This window comes from Mollisia scopiformis, assembly GCF_001500285.1.
Source record: "Mollisia scopiformis unplaced genomic scaffold LY89scaffold_1, whole genome shotgun sequence".
NCBI lineage: Eukaryota > Fungi > Ascomycota > Leotiomycetes > Helotiales > Mollisiaceae > Mollisia > Mollisia scopiformis.
In genome coordinates this window covers 412746-434422 of record NW_017263581.1, presented here as the reverse complement: position 1 = coordinate 434422, position 21677 = coordinate 412746, and the positions used below count along the sequence as shown (strand labels likewise).

Below are 21677 nucleotides of genomic sequence, written 5' to 3'. Positions count from 1 at the left end.
CAACTTTCTTTCTTCCCCTAACATCTGGCTTCTACTTCTCCAACAAAGTTCATCCACTCACATCACCAACTTCAAGCCTCTTGCACTTGAACATACTCAACCAAACTCAACTCACTGCACTCATCTCACTACATTCCACTAAGAAACAAGATCAGACAATCATTACAAGAATGGCTCCTCTCAATTACCTCCTTGCCCTCTTCCTTCTCTTGATCTCTCAGCTTGTCATGGCAAACCCACTTCCAACCCCACAAGAAGGCAGTTCCTGTCCAACTTTCGGAGCTTATGAGTGCTCTGATGATGGCAACTGCATCGTAAGTTCACCTAATATTTGTGTTTACCGCCTACTATTGCTTTACTTCTGCTATTACTTATGAAATTTGGTGGTATCTCATGCTCCTTGGTTAGTATTTTGACTTTGAACGTTCTATGATCTGATTATCAACTAAATTCACTTGCTAAAACAGCTGATCTGCGACTACACCGGTACTTGGATTGTCAACGACTACTGCTATCCAAGAGAGCACTGCGAGGAGATTAATGGTTCACCTTACTGTGTCGGGGTAAGTTCTCATTCACTCTAAACCGATATTGGAAAGCCTCTAACGTTTCTGGTGAATACAGAACCAGCACTAAGTTATTAATATAAACTCACTTCCTACTTATTTCTCTTCTTTCTTTTCAACGTCAACTCTTTTCTTGAATTTCCAATACGCAACCTTAACTTGATCTACAGTCCCACTTCACGTCCAACTGCAACTGCAATCTAACCTCAACTACAACCCCACGTCAATCACATACACCACCAGAAAAGAACTCAAGTCTCTTCTCAAGATGTTTTCACTCTTTCACTTGATCGCCATCCTCCTTGCCGTAGCTTTCCACCTTACGGGTGTATCTGCACAAGCACCCCAAGGAAATGGCCCCACTGCTACTCTCGGAGCTGCCTGCGATACTCCTGGCGATTACCTGTGCTCCGATGATTGGGCTAATATCGTACGTTCTATGCTTCTTTCCTGATAGCTCCACATTCCACTTGCCTTCAACTTCCAGCCTTTGTCTCACTTCTCCTTCTCTCCTTCCAGCACTCCCATTCAATGCCTCCGGGTATGAGATCAATCTAATAGTGACTTTAACTTTTTTTTTAGCTCGTCTGCGATGCTGAATACGTCTGGCTTCTTAACAACGTCTGCTACACTGCGCCAGACTACAGCGAGGGTTGTGGTTATCCGGGTGGTACAACAATTCCGTATTGTTGGTAGTAAGTTGCCTCGACATTATCTCCCCACAAAAGTATGAGCAAATGCTCACTAGTGTTTTTTTGATTAGGAGAGAGACAATTCATCATGCCGCTAGCTATGATTTGCTAGCTTACTCGCACGTCGATTTAGCTCTGTCTTCCTCTCTAGCGTCTCATTCTTCTTCTTTATCAACATCGACCAACATCCCTTCTTCCAACTACAACACATCATCGCAACTTCAACAAAACCACACAATTACCACTTCAACGCGTGCAAAAATTCCCCTGGTTTACCAATCAAGATGTTCTTCATTCTGGTCTTCCTTTGTTCTCTTCTCGCTGCCTTTGCCATTGAGCACTTTTACCTTAGGATGTTCACACCTCCTCCCGTCGTCAACAAATGTGCTTCGTGTGCATCCAAGAAGTCGAGCCGCTGTTGTGAGTTACAATATTGTTTGATGTTCCCACTTGCGAATGCACTTATCATCATTGATGTGGTCAGGACCGCATCCCTTTCCCTTGCTCCTCTTCCACTTGCACTTTCCATTCTCTTTCACAAGCGCATACTGACTCTTGAAGCCGACTCTAGCTGGTCTGAAGTAGCCGGTACACCCTCGATGCTATCTGCAAACTCTCTGCAAATTCAATCGACACCTAAGACTACATCAGCCGAAATCTTGCACTGTGCCTTAGTAAGTTCAATCTCGCATATCCCCAAGACAAACCAACACTAATTCTACCAAAGCACCCGTGAGCTGGATATCATCAAGGATTTGGGTCTGCTGGGAAATTGGCTTGCTTTCTCGTTGTTTCTGATGGTTAGGATGGGTGCCATGGATGGCGTTGTTCTCGTGGGTCTTACTCTGAACTTCGGCTGCTGGGTTATGATTCTCCGCGAAAAGTCAAAAAGCGTTGCGGTTTTCAGTCAATAAATGCGTGGTTTTTCCTAAAACGTGCTTAAAGTTGTGACAAGTAAAACTAAATGCGATCCTCCCTAACACGATTTCAGTGTAACCCCAGAAAGGCCGGTGAACTACTCGACTCCTGCATGAAAAGATAACCAGCCAATTTTAGACCACTCCAGCACCGCTGGTAGTTGCTACTCTAACGCTTCGGCTTTCATTCTGTTTTTGATTAGCAAGCTTGGACGCTTCTGCTCCAAATCTGATCACTCTCGGCTACTTTCAATTCAGTTAATTTGGCTATTACTGGGTAGGTTTGAGTAGCCTCTCGGTAGTAGTGTGGTGCTTTGATGTATTATTTGTGATGCTGAATAGAACAGAAACCCAAGGAACACTTTATCGTGCCGTACTTGGTTATCTTGAGCACACAGCGAGTCTCGAATGGCCGAAAGCAAAGTCTTACGCAAGCTTTCGGACTTGTGATACACACTCGGATGCACACCTCTCAGCTGAACTATCTTCAGCAAATCGCAGAGCGCACTTGAAGCCACCGTCACAATTATACTTCATGAGGCGCGACGTACGCCCAGCTCCTGTTCAACCGACAATCATTCCAATAGCATTCTCCTCTTGATGTCTGATAATTGACTCCTTCGTACCAATCGTGTGAGTGGAATTTTTATTGTGGTATCTGTGAATATCTGCAACACTTGCACGAAGGCTATTAGCAGTTTGGAGACGCAGCCTTGTCGAAGACTCAACATCATGCCAGGTGGTACTGGGAATAGAAAGGAGTTCAGGGGAGACGACCGAACGGTGAAATACGGTCGTATTTCCAAGTCCGTCGGCCCTGATGGCAAGACAAAAAGCGAAAGGGTACTCAAAGACGGTACCAAAGCGCCTCTGTGGTACACTCCCAGGGGCCTGATTGATGGCAGTATTCGCGGCCACTTCTATATTCCAAAGTACGAGTCCTGGCACAAGAAGCCGCTTCCACTAAACCCATACAACCATTTCTTCTTTCCTACTCTGGAAGATGGACAACTTGGATTTACGCTGAAGTATTGCGAGAAATGGGATCAGGTCGAAGATCATGCTCGCCAGATGAACTACAACACCGAGCATGTGTTTGAGGTGCAGCAACTGAAATTGTTCTTCGCCACGATGATCTATGCCGGCTGGATTGGTGGCAACAGCGACATGGAAAACATTCTCTTCGACCCACAGTGTTAGCCAGTCACCAGCTGGCCATTCCATGGTAGCCCTGCCACATCCATGGTGCAATTACTGGCAGATTGCTTACCAAATCACACATCTGGAATGCTTGATCACGACTTTGTCTATCTTGAGGCACACGTGAACAAATTGAAAGGAGGCTACTTCTACCACAATACTCCAAAGTCCTTGACGGGTTACCCACAAAAGCCACCATCGAACTTGAACGACCTCAAGGAGTTGTGGACGGCGCTGACATTGACGATACTTGTTTTCGGATACCTGAACGATCCATTAGTTGTCTCTAAATACAACTGTGTCAGCCAACGCATGCGCAAAATGCTGGAGGAGATCGCTAGACAAAGCCGTGAAGACCGATCTCCAACTCAACAGTGGGCACTATGGGATTCTTGGGAGCCTTTTGCCAGCAGCGAGAGACTGGTAAAAATCTTCAACAGTTGGGAGCGGGGTTTCTTGAACCAAGTGGAAAAGAGGATGCAGAAGGCCGTTCGAGTAGGCCTCAACAAGATTGCAGCTTTCGAGCCGATGGATCAAGCAGAAGCAGAGTTTCACGCATGGTGCAAACAAAAGCTCGGCTGCCAAGCATTTGGACAATCTCCTCGCGGATTAGGGTTGGCATTGAGCATGCTGGATCAGACACGAAAGGAGAAAGAGGACTGGATATCTCATGATGACCAAACACTGGACGAGCATGTGAGCCAAACGGAGCTTGGGGAGCTTGATGCGGATCTCGGAGCGAGTAGTACCAACGATGTAGAGACCGAAGATTTGGGTCAAGCCGATGGAGGAGGTTCAATTGGAAAGAATTGGGCCGCGAATTGGCTTTCAGATGAAGAGACTATGTTCAGATTGCTCACTGGGGCGGAGGAGATGTCATAGAGAAATGCCGGCAAGTTCAAGAAAATTGGTTAACGCATATGTGTACGTTACAACTACAGTTGAGAAGGTCTGATGAGCTCCCTCACCGGACTTCATACAACTTGTCCTTATATAACCGCTACAGTACAATGATATCATCATTAGATGAGGATCCGGATTTGGGTGACCCGTGGATATGTGAGATTGCATTTACAGCAAAGAGACGATTTTGACCCCAGATGGAACACATTTTCTTCAGGCGACTAATCACAATAATGTTCATTTGATCTATCGAAAACTCCCAGATGAGTTGGAGAATGGCCAGAGAGACCTTCCATGAATGCTGCGGGTCATCTATGTGCGGTACCACCATATATCGAATTGATGGCAAGTCAGCCAAGTCTGTCAGCGAGTCGGTCGGTTTTCCTGTTATTTAGTGTATATATACTGGAAGAATTCACTAAGTAATCTAGACAACGAGCTGGCATCTTGAATCATCAATTCATTGTTCTTGCATTCATGACTTCTAGTCAAGATACAGATAGAAAGACATATATATACAAACTCCTTTTTCGAAACCACACAGATCAAAGATATCTACAAGAAAAGCACGTCACTCCTTCTCTGTCCTTGAGCTTATGACTCGCAAGAATCATCATCACCTTGAGCACCAGTCTCAACCGCCGAGCTCGTACTTGTAACAGCAACGGATGAAGAGGACTTGACGACGGTAGCGAGGGTTGTAGGGACAGAGGTGCTGGCCGATGAAGTGACAACAGCAGCTTGGGTACTTGACGCTACGGCAGCTACAGACGTAGTAGATCCAGAAGAGCCACCAGACCAAAGAGTTGGGCCTGGGATGGTGTATGTGAGGCCGGTAGTGTAGATGTTTACTAGAATACCGGGATCGGTCTCGGTGTAGAGACTCTCGCCGAGAGTGCCAGCGGGAGAAGCGGTTCCGGAACCGGTGACTTCGAGGTTGATACATTGAGGGTAGTTTTGAGCTCCATCAGTGCTCCCGGCACTATGAAGCGCGATGATTTCATGTCTGAGAACATAGTTTCCAGGTGTAAGTGTAGATGGGATGGTGATAGCCCAAGAGTTGTTATTCGAGATCAGGTTATCCGAAGCCCATGTTCCAGGGGAGGTAGTGTCGCTGATCAAGCCAGATTCGGCAATCTTGACGAACTCAAGAGTGGTCTTGTCAACGGTGCTGCAGTTTCCGTCGCAAAGCGCCATGTAGTCGATTACCGGACCGTGATGGGACTCAGGCCAGGTGTTCCAGAACATTGTTACGGTTTTGCCTGCTTCCACCGTAGCAGAGAGTTCAGCGTTTGTGGCGCTCTTGTGGCAGATGATATCTCCAGACGCATATGCGTCAGGCGCAACGTATCCAAGATCGGTCGCTGTCTCTGCCCAGCCGATAGAAGCAGGAGGATCGGTTTCGTAAGGGTACTGAGTGACGAGGTATCCGGTATAGCTTCTGAGTATTAGCTAGTGTCGCGGTAGAATACTGCATGAAACTTACTAGGTACCATCGACGTCAATTCCTTGAACGAAGCCGTGTGCGGAAACTTTGGCAACCGAGGCTAGGAAGCCCAAAAGAGCAGAAGTCTTAGTCATTGGAGACATGGCGAAGTGATCGAGGATCGAAAAGTGATATTGATACAGATTTGTGCTGTACGATAAAGAATGAAGAGTGCTGAAAACTGATTCCAGACCAGATTTGATCACAATTTGACAGTATACGTTCCGAGACGTAGAAAGAAAGGTAAGGAATGTGGGTGGTGAAGAGTATCGGTAATGAAAGTAAATAGATAACCTACGGTGCAGAGCAAAAATATCACCTCGAAGCAGCAGAGAAGAGTATATAAGCTGCGAGATGAGCCGGTGGATATGCTCACTGACGTATCGCAACCGCCCACAGCAACTTTGCTTTAATTACCGTGCCGGAGCACACATGTTTCAGTGGAAATGCCCAGATTTTCAGCCTGCAGACAAACATCGGGGGCGTTAGTTGGAAAGTTCTTGGCAGAGGGGCAGAGGGCAACATATAAATTATGTTGTGGGATCCTTTTGGCGCTTTACCTTTTGGGGTGGGGATTTGCGAATTGGAGGGGAAATGTTTTGAAACAAGACCCGTTATTTCTTGGGATGATGATCAGCGCTTGCAGTGCACGGACAAAAACAAACTTCGCGGTTTTGTAATTGGCATAGGTGTTCTCGTGGTTCAAGCTTCTCCGATCAAAAAGTCTTTTGCAGAGTTGATATCTTGCTGAGGAAGGATCGCTAACTTCAATAATATTAGGAGTGAGCATTGGACGACAGATGATAATGCCAAGGTCTTCCTTGTCGGAAATTGAATAGAGTTGGAGCAAACAACCTCGGTGAATAATTGAAGGAGGGCTAGACACGTATGCAAGCCCCTTATCGTAGCAGTGGGGTGTTTCAAATGAGTTCTTCAGGGGGTCGCTTAGGTCACGTGCGACTTGCACTATGAGACTCCTTGGTGCCTCTCCATCTTGAAAACTAAGCATATCAAGCAAAGAAAAAGGAAGTAACGATGGGAGAAGGCCTCTTGAATCTGTTTTCTCGGTGAGAGATACGTGCACTTGCACAATATGAGTCAAAAGACAACTCATGAGCTGATGGCAGAGAGGGAGTCGGGCCTGACTTTATACCAGCTGCCAAGCGAATTGAAGGCTATTTGAGAACATTTGAGGCTGAATACAAATACCCTGGACCACAGTGCTGCGCTACTCCCTCAAGCTTAATTGAAGAATACAGCGCTTGTCTTAATGTTACATTTCCTACTGTAAACTTTATTTTATCCTGGGACATTAGGTAAAGAAAGAATCGGAAGTATCGTTACCATGTGGCACGAGATGTCTGATTTGTCATTAATTCCGTTCGGAATATATGTCATCAGTCCTGTTTTCCGAACACTTGATCCTGCGAAACGAAGTAGCTGTCCAGTGTAAGCAACTCGTAGCGCACACCACCCCAAACCCCATGTTCTCGAAATAATGACATTCGCTCACTAGATCCAAGAATCATGATCATGTAAGACACTTTCTCATGCCACGTACATTATGCTATTTTCACAACTTTCCCTCGCCGCTGGAAGAGAGGTGGCGTGGCGAAGCGCTAGGAGTTCAAATCATAGACGTTTCCGAAATTCCGGCCATTCGATAAACTGACCAATGATTTCAAATATGGCTTATATCACTCGACGTAAAAATGCGGCGAACGAGATGTTGGTTCACAAAGCTGGTCTAGTCTGTGGCACCACAACTCGGAAACATACTTGTCGCTAAGGCTATTCGTAACAGCCACGTCGTTTAGTGATCCACAAGTCAAGCTGAAATCTGCCAACATCAGGATTTTCTAACATCGGACCTTTCAACACCAAAACTTTCCAACATCTGTTAATAGAAAGAATGGCACGTAACGCGAATCCCATGACCTGGAGCGGCCGATAATGGGGTCTCCTCTTCGGCCGCATGAATTTGCCTCTACGGCGTTGCTCTACAGCAAAGGTTGGTTACTTATACTATTCCTTCTTCACCTATGCTAGCAAGATCTAAGTCCCCCTTCAACGTTCATTCAAATACTTATCTGCAACTACCAATCTTCCTCTTGGCAAACATGGGTTTAAACATGTCTAAATTGCTACCCGCCTCAATCGGATATGTGCCGATTTATATTATGGTTTTTGGCTTGGAAGGAGCAGGAAAAAGAAGTGCGTACTCTACCATTGTGGCTTGAACTTTATATTGACAACATCTAGCTCTCGCCTCAAAGCTTCAGCTCAGCTCATCTACCGCATATACTACAGAAGGTGTTCTAGTAATGTCGATGGGTTATAATAACGTTCGTTTCGAGGTATTTGATGTTGTCGCTGGAAAGAATGTCAATCCGCCTCTACCAGCTCATTTCAAAGGTATGGCATTCACGTTCAACGAACAGATTCTGGTAAATAAGTTTTTGTTAACAATACTCTGTCAGGTCCACTAGCGCTCGTCTTTGTAGTTGACGCTCACAACCGGGAGAAAATTAGTGAGGCTGCCGAGGAATTGCATCGAGTTCTCATAAAACCTGAGTTCCACAACGTGCCTTTGTTGGTGTTTTGCAATAAGCTAGATGTCTCTCAAGGTATGGAAAGAACAAACGCTCATCAGTCGAAAAGATCGACGAATAGCGTACATTGTCTCGAAAGCTGACTTTGCCGTCTTAGCTATGACGAAGGCTGAAATAGAGACTAAATTGGGGTTACATGCCCTGATATCAGGAACATGGTATACTCAAGGAAGCAGCGGATCAAAGGGAGAGGGTATATATGATGGATTTGTAAGTAGATTCCTAGAATGATGCCCTTCCTGTGATTTACTGTTGACTTTGAGGGCTGATGTGATACTAGCAATGGCTGTCTAACAACATAAAGTGAGAAGAAAATTTGACTTCTGCTGCACAGGTTGATAGTCCAAAGAATTGAACGTGTCCTGGATGGTATTGGCCCAGGCATATATTCATATGTTTGCGAACCTTGCTTATAGTAGTCTTCGTTCCGCTTCAACAACGATACATTTATATTTTCCCTTTCGCTTGGCCAGAAAGACCAGTCGTAATATAAGATCTTGTCATTAAATGATTGTGATTGTCCTCTCAGTCCCCGCATTGAACAAGATATCCCCTCACCTTCTGAGGCCCGTATAATGGCCAAACCTTCTCGTTGGAAAAGCTCAGGTTTCGTTTGACATGTTCTCAAGAGCAGGACATAACATTGCTTTCCAGGACTTGGAGTAGATATTCTTGGTAGTTGCTCATAGCAGCGGAAGCTCCTTCAGACAAAAGAATCTCAACGCTCTTTCTCTTCAAAACACCCAAACCCAAATGCAGAAGCAAAAAGCCCTCTTGATTAACTCCCTAGCTTCACTCACTACTTTTCCCCGTTCAAATCACTTCCTTCCTTTTCTTTTCCATGAATTTACCTATACGAAACCACTGATCTCACCTCACCGTCACCCCTCGCTTCTCATTGCCCTTCCCGGCTGTAAAAATCAAGAACATCTCCACTTTAAAAAAGTGCCAAAAAGGACAAAAGTTTCAACGACTCCTAAGAGATTCGAACTCTTGCTCTCGAAGGAACTAGCTTTCTAGGCTAGCGCGATGACCACTCCGCCAAAGCGCCTTTCTATGTCACAGAAGTTCTTACTATGACTGTTATGTTATATTAGTTGTGGATCCAGGGACGTGATCATGTGTATAAGTCCTCCGATAACGCCAAGTGAAGTGATTAAAGGGTCTATCAAAGGTATAATCAAACATTCTTTAGCTCAGTTTGTTTGTCATGCATAACCACCAGAGCTTCCTTCATCACCGTCAAATATGAACTTTCTCCCAGGCCCCTGGCTGCTGTGATTCGGATGCTTCCATTCCGTATCGATAACGACTTCATCAATGGTTAGTCCGGCATGCAGGGACTCTGCAAAGTTTCTTGTCGTGAACAGCATTTTGAAAACGAGACCTTTCTGTGTAGATTCCTGCTCCCTGCGCCTGAACAAAGTTAGAAGATCTCTGCAAAGCGACTGTCCGAGGTCGTAGTCCAACTCGTCAAAACCGTCGATCACACAGAGTAGAACTCCCGGTGAGAGACTCAGGAGATCTTCAAGAATGGAAATGGCGAATTTCCAATTAATAAGTGGTGATTCGAGCAAGCGAAACCTAGCAGCGCTCAAATCAATGCGGACATCGACTTCTGGCTCGAGTAGAAGAATTAGTTGACGGATTAGAGAGTATGCCAAGGATATAGCACCAGCTTCTTCCACACCGAATCCTGGTTCCAGATCGACCTGTCTAATGGGCTCGCAAAAGTGAAAGATTATAGGAGCTTTTGACTCCAGCGCCGCGCGGATCAGAGAACCAGACAAGGAGGATAACTCTAATGAGTGACGACCAGCCGATGGACCTCGAACCCATAAGAAAGGGGATTTCCGCCCTGCGAACCATTCACGCAATTTGGTTGCCACAGGTGCAGAGGCGAAACGCGCGGGTGGGAGAATGTTCAAGAAATCGACCGAGTTCCCCAGTATAAATCTCTCTAGACACTTGGAAGAGTCTACGATTTCGTCTCGGTGGAGGCTTGATTCTGATGCTGCGGTAGAAATACCTGCAGTGTAGTCTTGTGATGGTAGTGACAGAGCAGTTTCCGTATCGTTTCCTGAAGGAGCTACCGAACTGTAGTAAGGAGATTCAATTCTACCCACTCGCGCACGTCGTTGCCATTGATCCGTGTGAACAATATCCTCTAGCATCCCTCTCGCACGTAATCCGGATTCACGATCGAGAATCTGCAATAAAAGCGTTTCGAACTTTTGTAATATTTTCTGTTGGGTAGCCGCTTTTTCCGACTTAGTTATCATGCAGAAGATATGTTACAAAGATCCTCTGATAAGGACTTTGGGGTCACCTACCTTGCGTCATCTGCTGACGTTCCACTCGAAGAAGTGTCTTCATATACTCCGAGTCTCTCCGTCGCTGCTGTTCCAGGTCATCCGTTGGCGCGAGCTTAGTTTGAATCATCTGCATACTCCCGAGCATCACCTCCTGATACACGGTATTAGCAATGCTCCTAATGCATTCCATGCGGTCCGAAAAGATTGCGTAGAAGTCCTCGATGAAGGATCGCAGATCTCTCGCTGTAATCCGAATCTCGGTTAGCAAGCAAGGTAACAAAGAAACATCCACTAGCTACCAGCCTCTCTTCTCGTAACGTACCCTTACTTGTCTTAGTAAACCACTCAGTGTATTCCTTCAAGTATAGAAAAATCTCTTTGTACAACTTTGCAAGTGCTAACGTTGTGTATTGCGTTGTGTTGACACCCACTTGTCGTTTTGCGAAATCCACAAGCTCTGTGATTTCGTTGAGGGCGCTTGACAAGCCTTCCGAGATTTGAATATAATTCACAGACGCCTGTTCAAAGCATGGCCATAAGCAGTTGTTGTACATTGGGGCCTGAAGGTCAAGCTGAGTGGGTTACCTTAACAAGTGTTTTGATACTCCCGCAAAAGACTGAGACGTATTCGTTCGTATTTGGAAAAATGTCAAAGACGCTCCGATGCTGGTACGCCTTGTGGCAAAACTTATTATAGTAGTCTCGTGCTTTCCCGCCTCCTGGGCGCTTTCGATTGTTCATGGTTGTTTGAGCGTCCTCTGCGGTGCTGATCACGGACTCGAAAGTTGTTGGGGCTGGCCCCATAATGTTATTATCGATGCCTTTCGCCGACAGGTCTTGCTTTAACAGAGCCCATGCGCAGGCGAGCGCATCCCGTTCAATTTCTAGAATCTTTCTATTTGGTGGTAAGATATTTGGTGGTAATTTCTGGGTGAAGTGAGGTAGAGTATCTAGTGACTTGACATACAGAGCTTCTTCGTTGAGTTCATTTGTTGTTCGTGTCACTATCAACGGCTCTGCACGAGTCAAGGCTGCTTCAATCTGAGTTGATAGATTGGCTAACGTCGTTGCATATCTTGCAACTGCTTCTCGAGCTTCCTGCATAGTTTGACCACTTCTTCTCGTCGTACTCGATCTGACGTTGTTCAGTTTATGAAAAATTACGAGGCTAGAGTGTTCCCATCTGGACATATCTTGAACCTTCATGTCAGCACCTGAAGTGGCAATGTGACGAAAATCCAAAGATAGTGTGTTGTCGTTTGTTATCCAGTCACAGTTCGAAATCGAAATGAGCGGTACCGAAGAGCTGATGCAGCAAATGCAGTTGGACGGATAAAGCAGGTGGGAGCCTCGATGTGGTACCACACCTTGTGCCGTGCTTGAACACGGCATAATTTGGGGGCTGAATGGGCACCCACACCCACATAGACCGGGCGACGATGTCGATCCTACAATATCTAAGAGCTGCATCGCACTCGGTCAATAATAATAGAACAGAAACGGGTGAGTGTCAATCGGAGCCTCATCAGCTTGCCCATTAACAAATGATTTCACACTCTAAAAGAGCGTCCCTCTGCACGATATTCAACTGTCCACGAGTCCGAGTCACATTACTCTTAACCCACTCTCTTCACAGCCAGAGACTGAGTACAGCCTGTCACCAAGTCATTTGCTGAGCTTGAAGCCTTGAACTCCAACACATACAACGGCTACCAGGGACTTGAATTCAACGGAGCCTCCTCCCATTCGACCTACTGCGAGATCCCAAGACATTGTTGCCAGGAACCCTCGTTCAATGTCGCGCCCTAGGGATCCCATGGATATCATAGGCCCTCGAAGTCCGTCATTGCAGACTCGAATGCAATCAGAAGCCCTCATACCAGAATTCGGACCTCGGGTAGCCGCAAATGACGTAGGTTCACCCATTTCAAGAACCATCTCACGGGAATGCCATCAATGGTTCCAACACTAGCGAGTTACGACTGGGACAAGTATATTTCAGGCGGTCCACAAAGTCATTCTATCAGATGTAAGGTTTCTCTCTGGCATGGTTGAATTCATCCATATCTTACCACTATTAGATTAGCACAGTCGTCATTCACACGAATGCACCATCACTTCCTGAAAATACTGCAGTGACTGATCTGGATCCTTCAAGTGAGTTTGCAGTACACTCGTCTAAATCACCCGAACGTTAAGCTAACACTTAGTGTATCACACAAAAAGTATATAAACTATTTACACTTTCCCTATGAACAACCACAAAAAAATCGTGAAGGAAGTAGCAAGTCGCACATCATGACGTTATTGCAGAAGCTTATCATGCTTCTACCAGAGAACTTCACAAGGACATTCCACAACTATCGCAAACTTCATAATCTCGACATCGAATCCACATATCCTGCCTTCGAGAAAACCACGTTGCAGCATCAGGAAGACATGGCAGCCCAGATGAACAACCTGCAGCAATTCCCAAACATCACATACCACACAACGCCGACACGAGACTTTGATCGTTCAGAATGCAGAGCTTGGATTTTCGAGTTTCTGCATCACGGCCTTGAGCTCTCTCAAATCGATGCTGCGCGCAAAGCGATGCGGTGGATGTATACAGGGGATCGACTCTTCACATACAGCGAGCAGCAGATGATCGATGTTTTTGGGCTTATCGTTGGGGGAGGCTTGTGGTCACGAATGCAAACCGAGAGATTAACTGAGGTATGGGAGGTGTGCGGCGTGTGCGGCGAGGAATTTATATATAAACATACATAAATCTAAACTTTAGTATGATCAAACTTGCTTTTCAGAAAAAACATGAATTCCGCTGCAGCCATTCTCTAATACTAACCTGTTACAGAGGTTTTTAGAATATGCGGAAACGGTCGAGAAAATCAAGCGAAACACAACCACGATACGAGATAACGTCAACCCGAAGACACAAACACAAATGATTCTTGCTGAATTGTTTGTTATCGCACTATTCATGACATCTGTCATGATAAGTGTCGGTTTAGCAAGGTACCAAGCAAAGCATCCGGGAGAATGGAATGATCAATGGTGGCTCCTAGTGTTCCTAGTCTTCGGTGCTTTCCTTCTCGCCTACTTCCTGTCCGCGGGACCAGAATCATCTCCACTCGCTATAATCGTATCCGGCACCTAGGAGAGCACCATTGAGTGTCGTATTTTCTGGTTCATCGGAGGCAATGAAGCATTCACTTGTGTCTCATACAATGGAGAGGGGTTGAAAGGTGGAAATGAAGCAAGTCATGCAACGACTTTTAGTATTCGCGTATTAGGTTTTTTTAATAGCAATAAATTTATAAAAACTTCATAGTTTTTATTCAACCCTATACTTAGACGCAATAAATTTCCACTTTAATTTACTAAAAATTTGGTATGCTCAAATGCCAGCGGATATCGACCTCTTACCGCCAGCGATTAAAGACGGTATGACGGTCGTGGGAAGAAATTCGCACCACTTATACGCTGCCGACTTCATTGAAGGAAAAGGAGAAGGACAGATCATCCTCTTGCATGGACCCCCAGGTGTTGGTAAAACCTGTACAGCTGGTAATTAGGATCCGATCCGCTCTCAAAAGCCCATTGTTGATATACGCGCAGAGACTGTTGCAGAGTTTACAGAGAGACCTTTGCTGTCGCTGTCTGTTAGCGATGTAGGCACTACACCACAATTCGTCGAGAACAATCTCAAATTCTGGATGAAAAAAGCACGTCGATGGGGTGCTATCCTTCTCATCGACGAGGCGGATGTCTACTTGGAAGAGCGCACAGCGCAAGATTTTCAATGCAATAGTCTGGTGTCAGGTGCGCTTCTTTGTTGCCCCATCGTGAGACTTAGCTCGACTAACTAAGTGCTTCTAGTCTTCTTAAACAATTTGGAATATTACCAAGGGATTTTGTTCCTCACGACGAACCGTGTTGGTGTGTCTTTGACGAGGCTTTCGCAAGCCGAATCCACATAAGTATGTGGTACCCCGGATTTGACGATCAAATACGTGTCAAAGTCTGGAATTCAATGATTGCGCGACTGCAACGAGACCGCAAGGACATCAGCATTCCATATGTTTTGACCAAGTATATTGAGAAAGATGAAGATTTACAAAGAGTTGAATGGAATGGGCGCGAAATTCGGAATGGTGAGCATCTCCTCGCACAATACATATACGTACAGTCCCCGCTAATGTATTTGATTACGGCCTTTCAAACAGTTGTGCATTAGCAGAGTATCAGGCTTCGGAGGAGAAGTCTACAGAGATAGAACTCAAGATCGATTACTTGGATAAAGTGGTCAAGATGTCGAGACGATTTAAGAAATATCTCTCGGAAATGCCGGACGGCAATATTGCAAAAAAAGCGTGGCAATACGGTAAAAGGAATGATAGGTTTAAAGATACTTAACGTAGCGGAAGCAATTCCCGAAACCTTGGCAAGGGGATTAAGCGTGGAGGATTTTTTGCGGGTGGGATCTAAAAGTCCAATGTTAGTTGACAAAACAAGCGGCTCGTCTTTGATCCAAGCTCTCACTGAGAGTTTACATCGAGCTTTCAAAATTCGCACTCTCAAAGTCAGTACTCTCAGAGCTCCACTTAGTGCAGTAGTGAGCGCGAGCTCTCACCTGCTGCACCCTAAGTTAGTGAGTAATAGTAAACTATCTCGGGCCATTAAGGCTTAAGAAAGGGGTTTCGGGTAAGAGAGGGCGCATCGCCCCTTCCAGTTTATACTTAGGTATTAATTTAATACAATAGCTTAAATAGGAGACGCTGTGTCACAAAGCAGTCACGTGTTTTCACGTCGTGCTCACATCATGTGATCAGACTATGCTTATTCAGGGTTCTGAGACCCAAAATATCGTGGTCTTTAAACCGTTCTTACTTTGTGCCACGATTTTATTTTTTTGTCCTTTATTTTTTTATGCTATAATTAAAGATTACGTAAAAAACTAAGCTTTATTAAGCTTAAAATTAAAAAACGCTATTTTCCCGAACTAATAATTAACCGCGTGTTTAATCACGTGCCAGCCGTAGCTAGTCTTAAAAAAAATAAAAATAAATTTTTAAATTATTATTTTCGAATATATTTTAATAATTCGTTTTTCGATTTTTTAAGTGCTTGAAGTTAAAGTATTTTTTAGATTTCTCGGCAGATCGGTTTCTCGCTACGGAAGGGACGTTAATCCGTAACGAAATGAAGTCGATGCGGTTAGTCAGCATCGCTGCTCAGGCGGTTTCTCGCCTCGCACTCGTGATGAAGGTGTGATCGATAAGGTAGGATACACTGATTTATGTAATGCATTGCCAACGTGTCTGCACTACCCACTATCTCATATTTTAGTCCATCGCCCTTTCAGCACGACATATGAGCCTTACTTGATTGTCATTCTATTATATTTCTAGTCAGGTTAAAAGTCCAGCCATGAACAGGAAAGTTACCCGTTCCCAGGCAAAGAAAGTTCCAGAACAACATCCCCGGAGATCCACAAGAATTGCAGCATTAGCATCCAAAGCAAGCCCCAGCAAGAAAAAGAATTCAGCCAAAGCCTCCAAATTGTCTCTTGGCGCAGGGACAAAGCAAAAGAAGCCAGTAGTCAAGCGTCAATCACGAAGTGGACCCCAGCGAAAATTGAGCTCTTCTGCTCTACAAGATCTAAACAGAGAGACGATAAATGAGCCCTTGCCTAACGCTTTGAGACACGTATTAAACACCTCTAAATGGCCATCACTTTACGTGCTGACCATTTCTTTAGTGGCGGCAGAATTCCTTCCCGGCTTTTGTATCTGAAGATCTACCTTCAACACGGAGCTCGAAGATGTCAACATACGATAAGAATTTACCAGAACAATTGACACGACGAGGTATCTTTGACGAAACTCTTCTTCCTGATCCGTCAAAACCGAAAAATTTGTTGGCGATTCAAGACGCTCTTCTTGCATCACCTTCCTCGTCTGGCACAATTCCACCTAGCGAAGAGGAAATTAGAGATTACTCCGTCTACTGTCAAATCATAACAAGCGTTGGTATTCTCGAGAACGATTTGGCAGCCCGAGCGTTCCAGCCTTTTTTTGACGTCCCCTTACAAGTACCAGAGCCTCATGCTCGAGGTGGTAAGCAGCAATGGGGAGAAACACCAAAGCCAGAAATCCAGCAGAGGCCCAAACCAGACTACTTCGAAGGATTGTCCAGTCTGATGGTTTCCGAGTGGGTTGAGAAACATCTCGGACCTTATGCTAGACCAGTTGCGGGAATAGCGTTTCCCAATTTTCTAGTTGAACACAAATCGGAAGGTTCTATGAAGCTTGCACATACCCAGTGTCGCCTCGATGGGGCACTTGCGGCGCGAGGATACTATGAGCTTCACGGCTTGTATGGCGACCCGGGTGTTGTGCTCAATACGGCGTTGGTTGGTACGGTGGAGTTTAATGGGGAGTGTTTCGTGGCATGATTTGAAGCCCATGAAATGTGATTACGTGACTCTTGAGTCAAGTTCGATCGAATTTCTGAGGAAATCCCAACTTCAATCGGACATCCATTTTCGAACTTATGGTTGTAGATTCAAGCGGAAGGTGAACTTTAGGGTCGTAGAAGAGATACGAACTCATTTGGGGGAGAAGGAACTGAAGTTTGGGATGATGGCTTTAGACGGTAAGAAAGAACGTCTGTGGTGACGTCCGAAGACAAAGAGGTATTGGTCAATTGGTGTTAAGCGTGATGGAGGGATCACTTGGAGATGTTAAAATGATGAGAGGTTCAAAAAGTCAGGGGATCTAGATCTGCCTTGCTGCTGTAAGAATCCCAAATATCGAGGCTCGACTAATGAGGTAGGCAAGGGCACGGTAAGGAGGCAAGATCAAGTGGAAGAGCTGCCCGCTTCTCACAGCCAACATCAACAGCGCCAGAACTTTTATCACTTCAACCATTAAGCACTGAGTATCTTATCATGAGCCAGCCTCATAATGAGATCCAGAAGCATAAGAATGAAGCCTTCTGTCGTCTTTCATTCCTTCCTTCCTTTCCACTCATCAGTCTTCCCACTAACGCTAGACACCAACACTTGAATTTATTCTCCCCCTACCCGACAACTCACACCCCAACATGCCTCCCCTGATCTCAACCCTCGAACGCAGTCCGATCCCAGATTCCCATAAAGAGAGAGTCTTTAACTTTGAGATCGTCATTGAAAGTCACGGGAGGTTGGGTAAGAGATGTGAATATCGTCGGTATTAGGGACAAGGGAGATCTCATTCCTGACACCGTGAACGTGTTACGGATGAACCGGATTCGCCAACTAGAACGCCGACGAAGAATAGCTCTTGAGAGAGGGGTGAATGATGAGATGGGCGGTATGGTTGCGGAATAAATGGTGGAGAGGAAGATTTTGGGGTGGAGAGTGTGGGATGGATGGCGAGTTCTTGTCACAATTTTGATTTGGGTTCGGAATGAATTACTTAATCAAATGATAACGAGTATGCTCCTTATCACACTCCTGCCGCCGTGTTTGAGATCATGCCAGCCTTACGGGCTTCCGACGTGTTTCCGCTGCAATAGACATGTGACAACCGCGGGGTAGTAACGCGATTGCACTTGCATGAGGCTGTGTGTGAGGGAATATTGATAGGCACCACGTAAGACATGATCTAGGGTCATAGGTCTGGACGCGAATAGAGCCTCCCAAGCGGGCTTCGACCACCGTTGAACTTGATAGCTTGGCACGGTTTGTTGGACGGGGACAATGTGCTGATGATACGAGGGGTCATGATTGCAATTCGTTACTGTACTAGCTTGTGTCTGGTTTCATAGCTATGGATAGACGTAGAGAGAAGGAAAGTATGGAACCTGATGAAGTAATGAATGAGCGGTACTAAAGAGACCGACATAAAAGAATGATAGAAAACGAATGAATGAAACAACAACCAGCAAACATCATAAACACACTATAAATCCAAAGTTCAACACAGTAATTTGCCCCCAGCGAATCTCATTCCATATCCGTAAACAGCTCAATCATCGACTAAACTTCTCGACGATCCGCTGGAACTGCTCGAGTCGGAATCGGCATCACTATCCAAGTCCTCTCCACCAACAGTATCCAACGCATTAGTAAACTTGCCCAAAAGATCCCCAACGCTCAACTTGGCCTTCTCTTCCTCTTTCTCAAAGTCAAACGCAATCTCGATATCGGCATCCTCAGCCTCGATATCAGAGTTAGACATCAACTCACTCGCATCGTCAGAGTCGGAATCGCTGTCGTAGCAACGGCGTCGTCGATAGTAGGGTGTCTTGCCGGAGAGCCAGCTGTAGATACTGACGGGCTCCGTCTTGACCTTTGGTACTGGTGGAACTCTAATCATGGGAGGAGGAGATGGAGATCGGTTCATGACGATGATGGGTGGGGCACGAAAGCCTGGACGATGTCCCGGTGGTGGACCTGGTGGACCGGGTGGCCATCTTCCAACCCATCCTGGTGGTGGAGGGGGGCCTGGAGGACCCATCCTGGGACGTGGTGGTGGTGGCATCCATCCTTGAGGAGGTGGGGGCGCGGGTGGATAGCAACCGCCGTGCATGGGTGGGGGAGGTTGAGGAGGACGAGGCTCGGACATAGGCCACATGTGCATGGTGATGCTTGCGCCTGGCTGGATGAGTGATGCCCATAGACTTGGGAGCATGATCTCCCCATTGGAGCCGATCAGGTCAAAGTGGCCAGCTAGAACGTGAGGGCCGATCACATCAACGTGCAGGAATGCTTCTTCGATGACCTTCTTCATTGCCTGGCAGATAGATTAGCATTGATACTACTGGTTCGAGAGAAACGAAACCCACTTCAAAAGTCTTGCAGTTCTCAAATGGAACGGTGAACATGCGACCAACAGCATCCTTGAACTTGATTGCCTCCACTTTGGGTCCCAAAGTCATGAAGAGAATAACGAAATCATCATCAGTCTTCTTCTTCTGGGAACCAATGGCAACACAGGTTCTCTGACGAGCATCGAGGGCCTTGGCCTTGCTGATTGCTTTGCTGATCTCTTTCTTGAGTGGGGACTCAAGAGCCATGTACTGATCCCAAGTCAGGCCAACCTTTCGCTGGGTTCGCTTGAGACCGTAAGTGAGACGCTGATGTCCGAATGGGAGCTTGAGAAGCTTGAACTCTCTGGACACAATGAAGCATTCAAGTGTCGGGCTCTCCCAGTCGTGGGTAAATTTCTTGTCACTCTTGCCGAAGAGATCCTTTAGCCATGATGGAAGAATGCTGAATGTACCAGACGGCGATTCAAGGCTTATCGCCGGATCTTCAGCAGATTGAGATTCATCTGCTTTCTTGCTGTCATCAGTAGCAGAATCTTCCGTTGGCTGTTCTTTCTCTTTCGACTCTTCTGGCTTTGGTTCCTCGACAAGTGGTTCAGCCGGGGGTGGAGGTACAGAATCATCTGGCACTGGCTTCTTGAGATCAGCGTCAACATCCTTGACGTTCTGAGGCTCGTCAACTAAAGTGACACAGTCCGAATTATCCACTTCAGGCTTTGCTTCATCTGAGACTGATGTGGGAGCGGTACTCTCGCTACTCGATGAGTTAGTAACTCGTCACAGCTCATCAATCAGTTAGGAATCTTACCTGTTAGCCTCCGTGGAGGGAGTTGATTCACCAGACTCAGAGACATTCTGTTCCTTCTCACTACAGGAGTTAGCGAGCATCACATTGAACGAATTATGACACTCACTCATTCTTGGACTCTGTAAGTTTCTCTTCCTCAATAACAATAACATCATCAACTTCTTCTGGTCTGGCACTTTTGATGCTGTCCACAGAATAGATCGAGCTGACATCCGACTCATCGACCTTAACTTGGTATTTGGCCACCAAGTTCCTGAAAGAACGAAGTTCCTTCTTTCGAAGTTTAAGCGACAGGGCTCTAAGTATAAGCTCCTCCTGGAAGCTTCCAGGTTGTCGTTCAGGTAGACTATCTCAAGTTAGGCTCTGAGTCGAAGTATTGCGATGGCAGTAACTCACCCTAGTTGTACTCTAGCGAGGTTTGCAAGTTGAAGATTGAGTAGCAATTTAGTCTTCAACAATCTCAATTGGACTTGGACTCTCTTTCCACGAGGAGCTAACCATGACCATCTCATGTGTCGAGTGAGAACGGATGTATTCAATACAACCGGGTTGACAGACTCGGCCAAGACCTTTCCTCTTGATTCGGGAGTTCCAGCCTTGGTCAAGAGGATCACAATCAAAGAATAGACTTTCTTCAAGGAGGTCGCCAAGTCGCGAACTTCTTGAAGGCCTTCATCCTTGAAGACTTTCGTGACTTGAACTCGGTCAGCATCGATGAGGGCTTGAAGCTGCTTCAACGTCGACGCAGTCGAGTTGATATCGATTGCAACATCGCGCAGCCTATCTTTAGCCTCCCAAACGGCTTCAACGTATGTATGAATTGTTGTTGCAAGTTGAAGACCGAAGTCAACAACGCCCGGAATCGACACAGCAGCTCCTGAGACTTCTGCCATTGTCGTGTGATGGGACGGAAAAGAATGAGAAAGGAGGGTTGCGAAAGGTAATAGAAATGGGAGCAGATCAGGTTCAGCTCATCCTTTTGTTGAATCTGCAATGCAATGCAAGAAGACGGAATTCGCCATTCTCTATCCAATAGTATCACCGCCCCCAACCTCCTCAAGGCAGACGACGGCCCATTGCCTTTTCCTCGATGGGTGGCCTCTGCTTGCTGATGAAGCAGGCCAGTAGGATGTAAGGGTTTCGGTCTGACAACAGCTGCACCTCGAGCCTTGTGCAGATTTCATGATTTGAGCTATCGTATAACTGGAGCCAAGGAACCTCGAGGTCGTTTTCGAATACGGACACCGGGCTGCTGGGCCAATGACACCAATGTGGTGGTCTTGAGGCGTCGAATAGAATGTTACGACAAGTATGATATAAAGTGAGGCGGAGCGTTGGCAAGTGCAGGTTATTGTACTCGG

At 46.0% G+C, this 21677-nt stretch overlaps 11 protein-coding genes and 1 non-coding gene across 12 annotated transcripts; 7 read left to right on the top strand and 5 right to left on the bottom strand.

Moving 5' to 3' along the window:
* Window positions 1-170: 170 nt before the first annotated feature.
* LY89DRAFT_744353 (uncharacterized protein) lies at window positions 171-2204 on the top strand (the record flags this gene model as incomplete). The annotated part of the gene is made up of 6 exons (XM_018221032.1): window positions 171-314; window positions 468-563; window positions 835-996; window positions 1149-1261; window positions 1371-1932; window positions 2011-2204. 6 exons carry the CDS (start codon window positions 171-173, stop codon window positions 2170-2172), a joined length of 1239 nt encoding a protein of 412 aa, XP_018078188.1. The 3' UTR covers window positions 2173-2204.
* A 703-nt stretch (window positions 2205-2907) lies between these two features.
* On the top strand, window positions 2908-3375 carry LY89DRAFT_726889 (uncharacterized protein; the record flags this gene model as incomplete). Its single annotated transcript, XM_018219098.1, has 1 exon — window positions 2908-3375. One exon carries the CDS (start codon window positions 2908-2910, stop codon window positions 3373-3375), a length of 468 nt encoding a protein of 155 aa, XP_018078187.1.
* A 42-nt stretch (window positions 3376-3417) lies between these two features.
* Window positions 3418-4257, top strand: LY89DRAFT_726888 (uncharacterized protein; the record flags this gene model as incomplete). The annotated part of the gene is made up of 1 exon (XM_018219097.1): window positions 3418-4257. One exon carries the CDS (start codon window positions 3418-3420, stop codon window positions 4255-4257), a length of 840 nt encoding a protein of 279 aa, XP_018078186.1.
* A 462-nt stretch (window positions 4258-4719) lies between these two features.
* Window positions 4720-6076, bottom strand: LY89DRAFT_712823 (uncharacterized protein). The gene is made up of 2 exons (XM_018218003.1): window positions 5765-6076; window positions 4720-5716 (listed from the first exon to the last, which is right to left on the bottom strand). The coding sequence occupies exons 1-2, from the start codon at window positions 5866-5868 to the stop codon at window positions 4873-4875; spliced, it is 948 nt and encodes a 315-aa protein (XP_018078185.1). The 5' UTR covers window positions 5869-6076; the 3' UTR covers window positions 4720-4872.
* A 1808-nt stretch (window positions 6077-7884) lies between these two features.
* Window positions 7885-8683, top strand: LY89DRAFT_571581 (ARF/SAR protein; the record flags this gene model as incomplete). The annotated part of the gene is made up of 5 exons (XM_018208599.1): window positions 7885-7978; window positions 8027-8179; window positions 8245-8391; window positions 8474-8586; window positions 8657-8683. The coding sequence occupies 5 exons, from the start codon at window positions 7885-7887 to the stop codon at window positions 8681-8683; spliced, it is 534 nt and encodes a 177-aa protein (XP_018078184.1).
* Window positions 8684-9346: 663 nt separating this feature from the next.
* LY89DRAFT_t2 lies at window positions 9347-9427 on the bottom strand. The gene has a single exon. It is a non-coding gene; the product is annotated as a tRNA-Ser (tRNA).
* Window positions 9428-9490: 63 nt separating this feature from the next.
* Window positions 9491-11964, bottom strand: LY89DRAFT_4130 (uncharacterized protein). The gene is made up of 5 exons (XM_018207346.1): window positions 11659-11964; window positions 11277-11586; window positions 11014-11209; window positions 10710-10934; window positions 9491-10636 (listed from the first exon to the last, which is right to left on the bottom strand). Exons 1-5 carry the CDS (start codon window positions 11895-11897, stop codon window positions 9585-9587), a joined length of 2022 nt encoding a protein of 673 aa, XP_018078183.1. The 5' UTR covers window positions 11898-11964; the 3' UTR covers window positions 9491-9584.
* Window positions 11965-12803: 839 nt separating this feature from the next.
* LY89DRAFT_4094 (uncharacterized protein) lies at window positions 12804-13998 on the top strand. Its single transcript, XM_018207312.1, has 3 exons — window positions 12804-12848; window positions 12918-13409; window positions 13549-13998. Exons 2-3 carry the CDS (start codon window positions 12990-12992, stop codon window positions 13849-13851), a joined length of 723 nt encoding a protein of 240 aa, XP_018078182.1. The 5' UTR covers window positions 12804-12848; window positions 12918-12989; the 3' UTR covers window positions 13852-13998.
* Window positions 13999-14140: 142 nt separating this feature from the next.
* On the top strand, window positions 14141-15110 carry LY89DRAFT_692743 (uncharacterized protein; the record flags this gene model as incomplete). The annotated part of the gene is made up of 5 exons (XM_018216592.1): window positions 14141-14239; window positions 14270-14516; window positions 14574-14637; window positions 14676-14848; window positions 14884-15110. 5 exons carry the CDS (start codon window positions 14141-14143, stop codon window positions 15108-15110), a joined length of 810 nt encoding a protein of 269 aa, XP_018078181.1.
* Window positions 15111-16023: 913 nt separating this feature from the next.
* Window positions 16024-17399, top strand: LY89DRAFT_3964 (uncharacterized protein). Its single transcript, XM_018207234.1, has 2 exons — window positions 16024-16403; window positions 16456-17399. Exons 1-2 carry the CDS (start codon window positions 16125-16127, stop codon window positions 17149-17151), a joined length of 975 nt encoding a protein of 324 aa, XP_018078180.1. The 5' UTR covers window positions 16024-16124; the 3' UTR covers window positions 17152-17399.
* A 1937-nt stretch (window positions 17400-19336) lies between these two features.
* Window positions 19337-19619, bottom strand: LY89DRAFT_572752 (uncharacterized protein; the record flags this gene model as incomplete). Its single annotated transcript, XM_018208656.1, has 2 exons — window positions 19337-19474; window positions 19527-19619. Coding segments are annotated over 2 exons (231 nt in total), but the record flags the coding sequence as incomplete, so codon positions are not given.
* Window positions 19620-19972: 353 nt separating this feature from the next.
* LY89DRAFT_3976 (uncharacterized protein) lies at window positions 19973-21290 on the bottom strand. The gene is made up of 4 exons (XM_018207243.1): window positions 20713-21290; window positions 20423-20662; window positions 20317-20372; window positions 19973-20262 (listed from the first exon to the last, which is right to left on the bottom strand). The coding sequence occupies exons 1-4, from the start codon at window positions 21207-21209 to the stop codon at window positions 20189-20191; spliced, it is 867 nt and encodes a 288-aa protein (XP_018078178.1). The 5' UTR covers window positions 21210-21290; the 3' UTR covers window positions 19973-20188.
* Window positions 21291-21677: the final 387 nt, after the last annotated feature.

Bases quoted from the DNA above. Each gene is read 5' to 3' on its own strand.
- LY89DRAFT_4094 (XM_018207312.1), top strand. From the start codon at position 12,990: ATGACGTTATTGCAGAAGCTTATCATGCTTCTACCAGAGAACTTCACA. The intron at 13,410-13,548 runs GTATGGGAGGTG...AACCTGTTACAG, and splicing joins AAACCGAGAGATTAACTGAG to AGGTTTTTAGAATATGCGGA.
- LY89DRAFT_712823 (XM_018218003.1), bottom strand. From the start codon at position 5,868: ATGTCTCCAATGACTAAGACTTCTGCTCTTTTGGGCTTCCTAGCCTCG. The intron at 5,717-5,764 runs GTAAGTTTCATG...AATACTCAGAAG, and splicing joins ATTGACGTCGATGGTACCTA to CTATACCGGATACCTCGTCA.
- LY89DRAFT_3964 (XM_018207234.1), top strand. From the start codon at position 16,125: ATGAACAGGAAAGTTACCCGTTCCCAGGCAAAGAAAGTTCCAGAACAA. The intron at 16,404-16,455 runs GTATTAAACACC...CCATTTCTTTAG, and splicing joins TGCCTAACGCTTTGAGACAC to TGGCGGCAGAATTCCTTCCC.
- LY89DRAFT_4130 (XM_018207346.1), bottom strand. From the start codon at position 11,897: ATGAAGGTTCAAGATATGTCCAGATGGGAACACTCTAGCCTCGTAATT. The intron at 11,210-11,276 runs GTAACCCACTCA...TGCTTTGAACAG, and splicing joins GTATCAAAACACTTGTTAAG to GCGTCTGTGAATTATATTCA. The intron at 10,637-10,709 runs GTAGGTGACCCC...AGTCGGAAAAAG, and splicing joins ACGTCAGCAGATGACGCAAG to CGGCTACCCAACAGAAAATA.
- LY89DRAFT_3976 (XM_018207243.1), bottom strand. From the start codon at position 21,209: ATGGCAGAAGTCTCAGGAGCTGCTGTGTCGATTCCGGGCGTTGTTGAC. The intron at 20,663-20,712 runs GTGAGTTACTGC...AACTTGAGATAG, and splicing joins CTCGCTAGAGTACAACTAGG to TCTACCTGAACGACAACCTG. The intron at 20,263-20,316 runs GTAAGATTCCTA...CTCATCGAGTAG, and splicing joins CCCTCCACGGAGGCTAACAG to CGAGAGTACCGCTCCCACAT.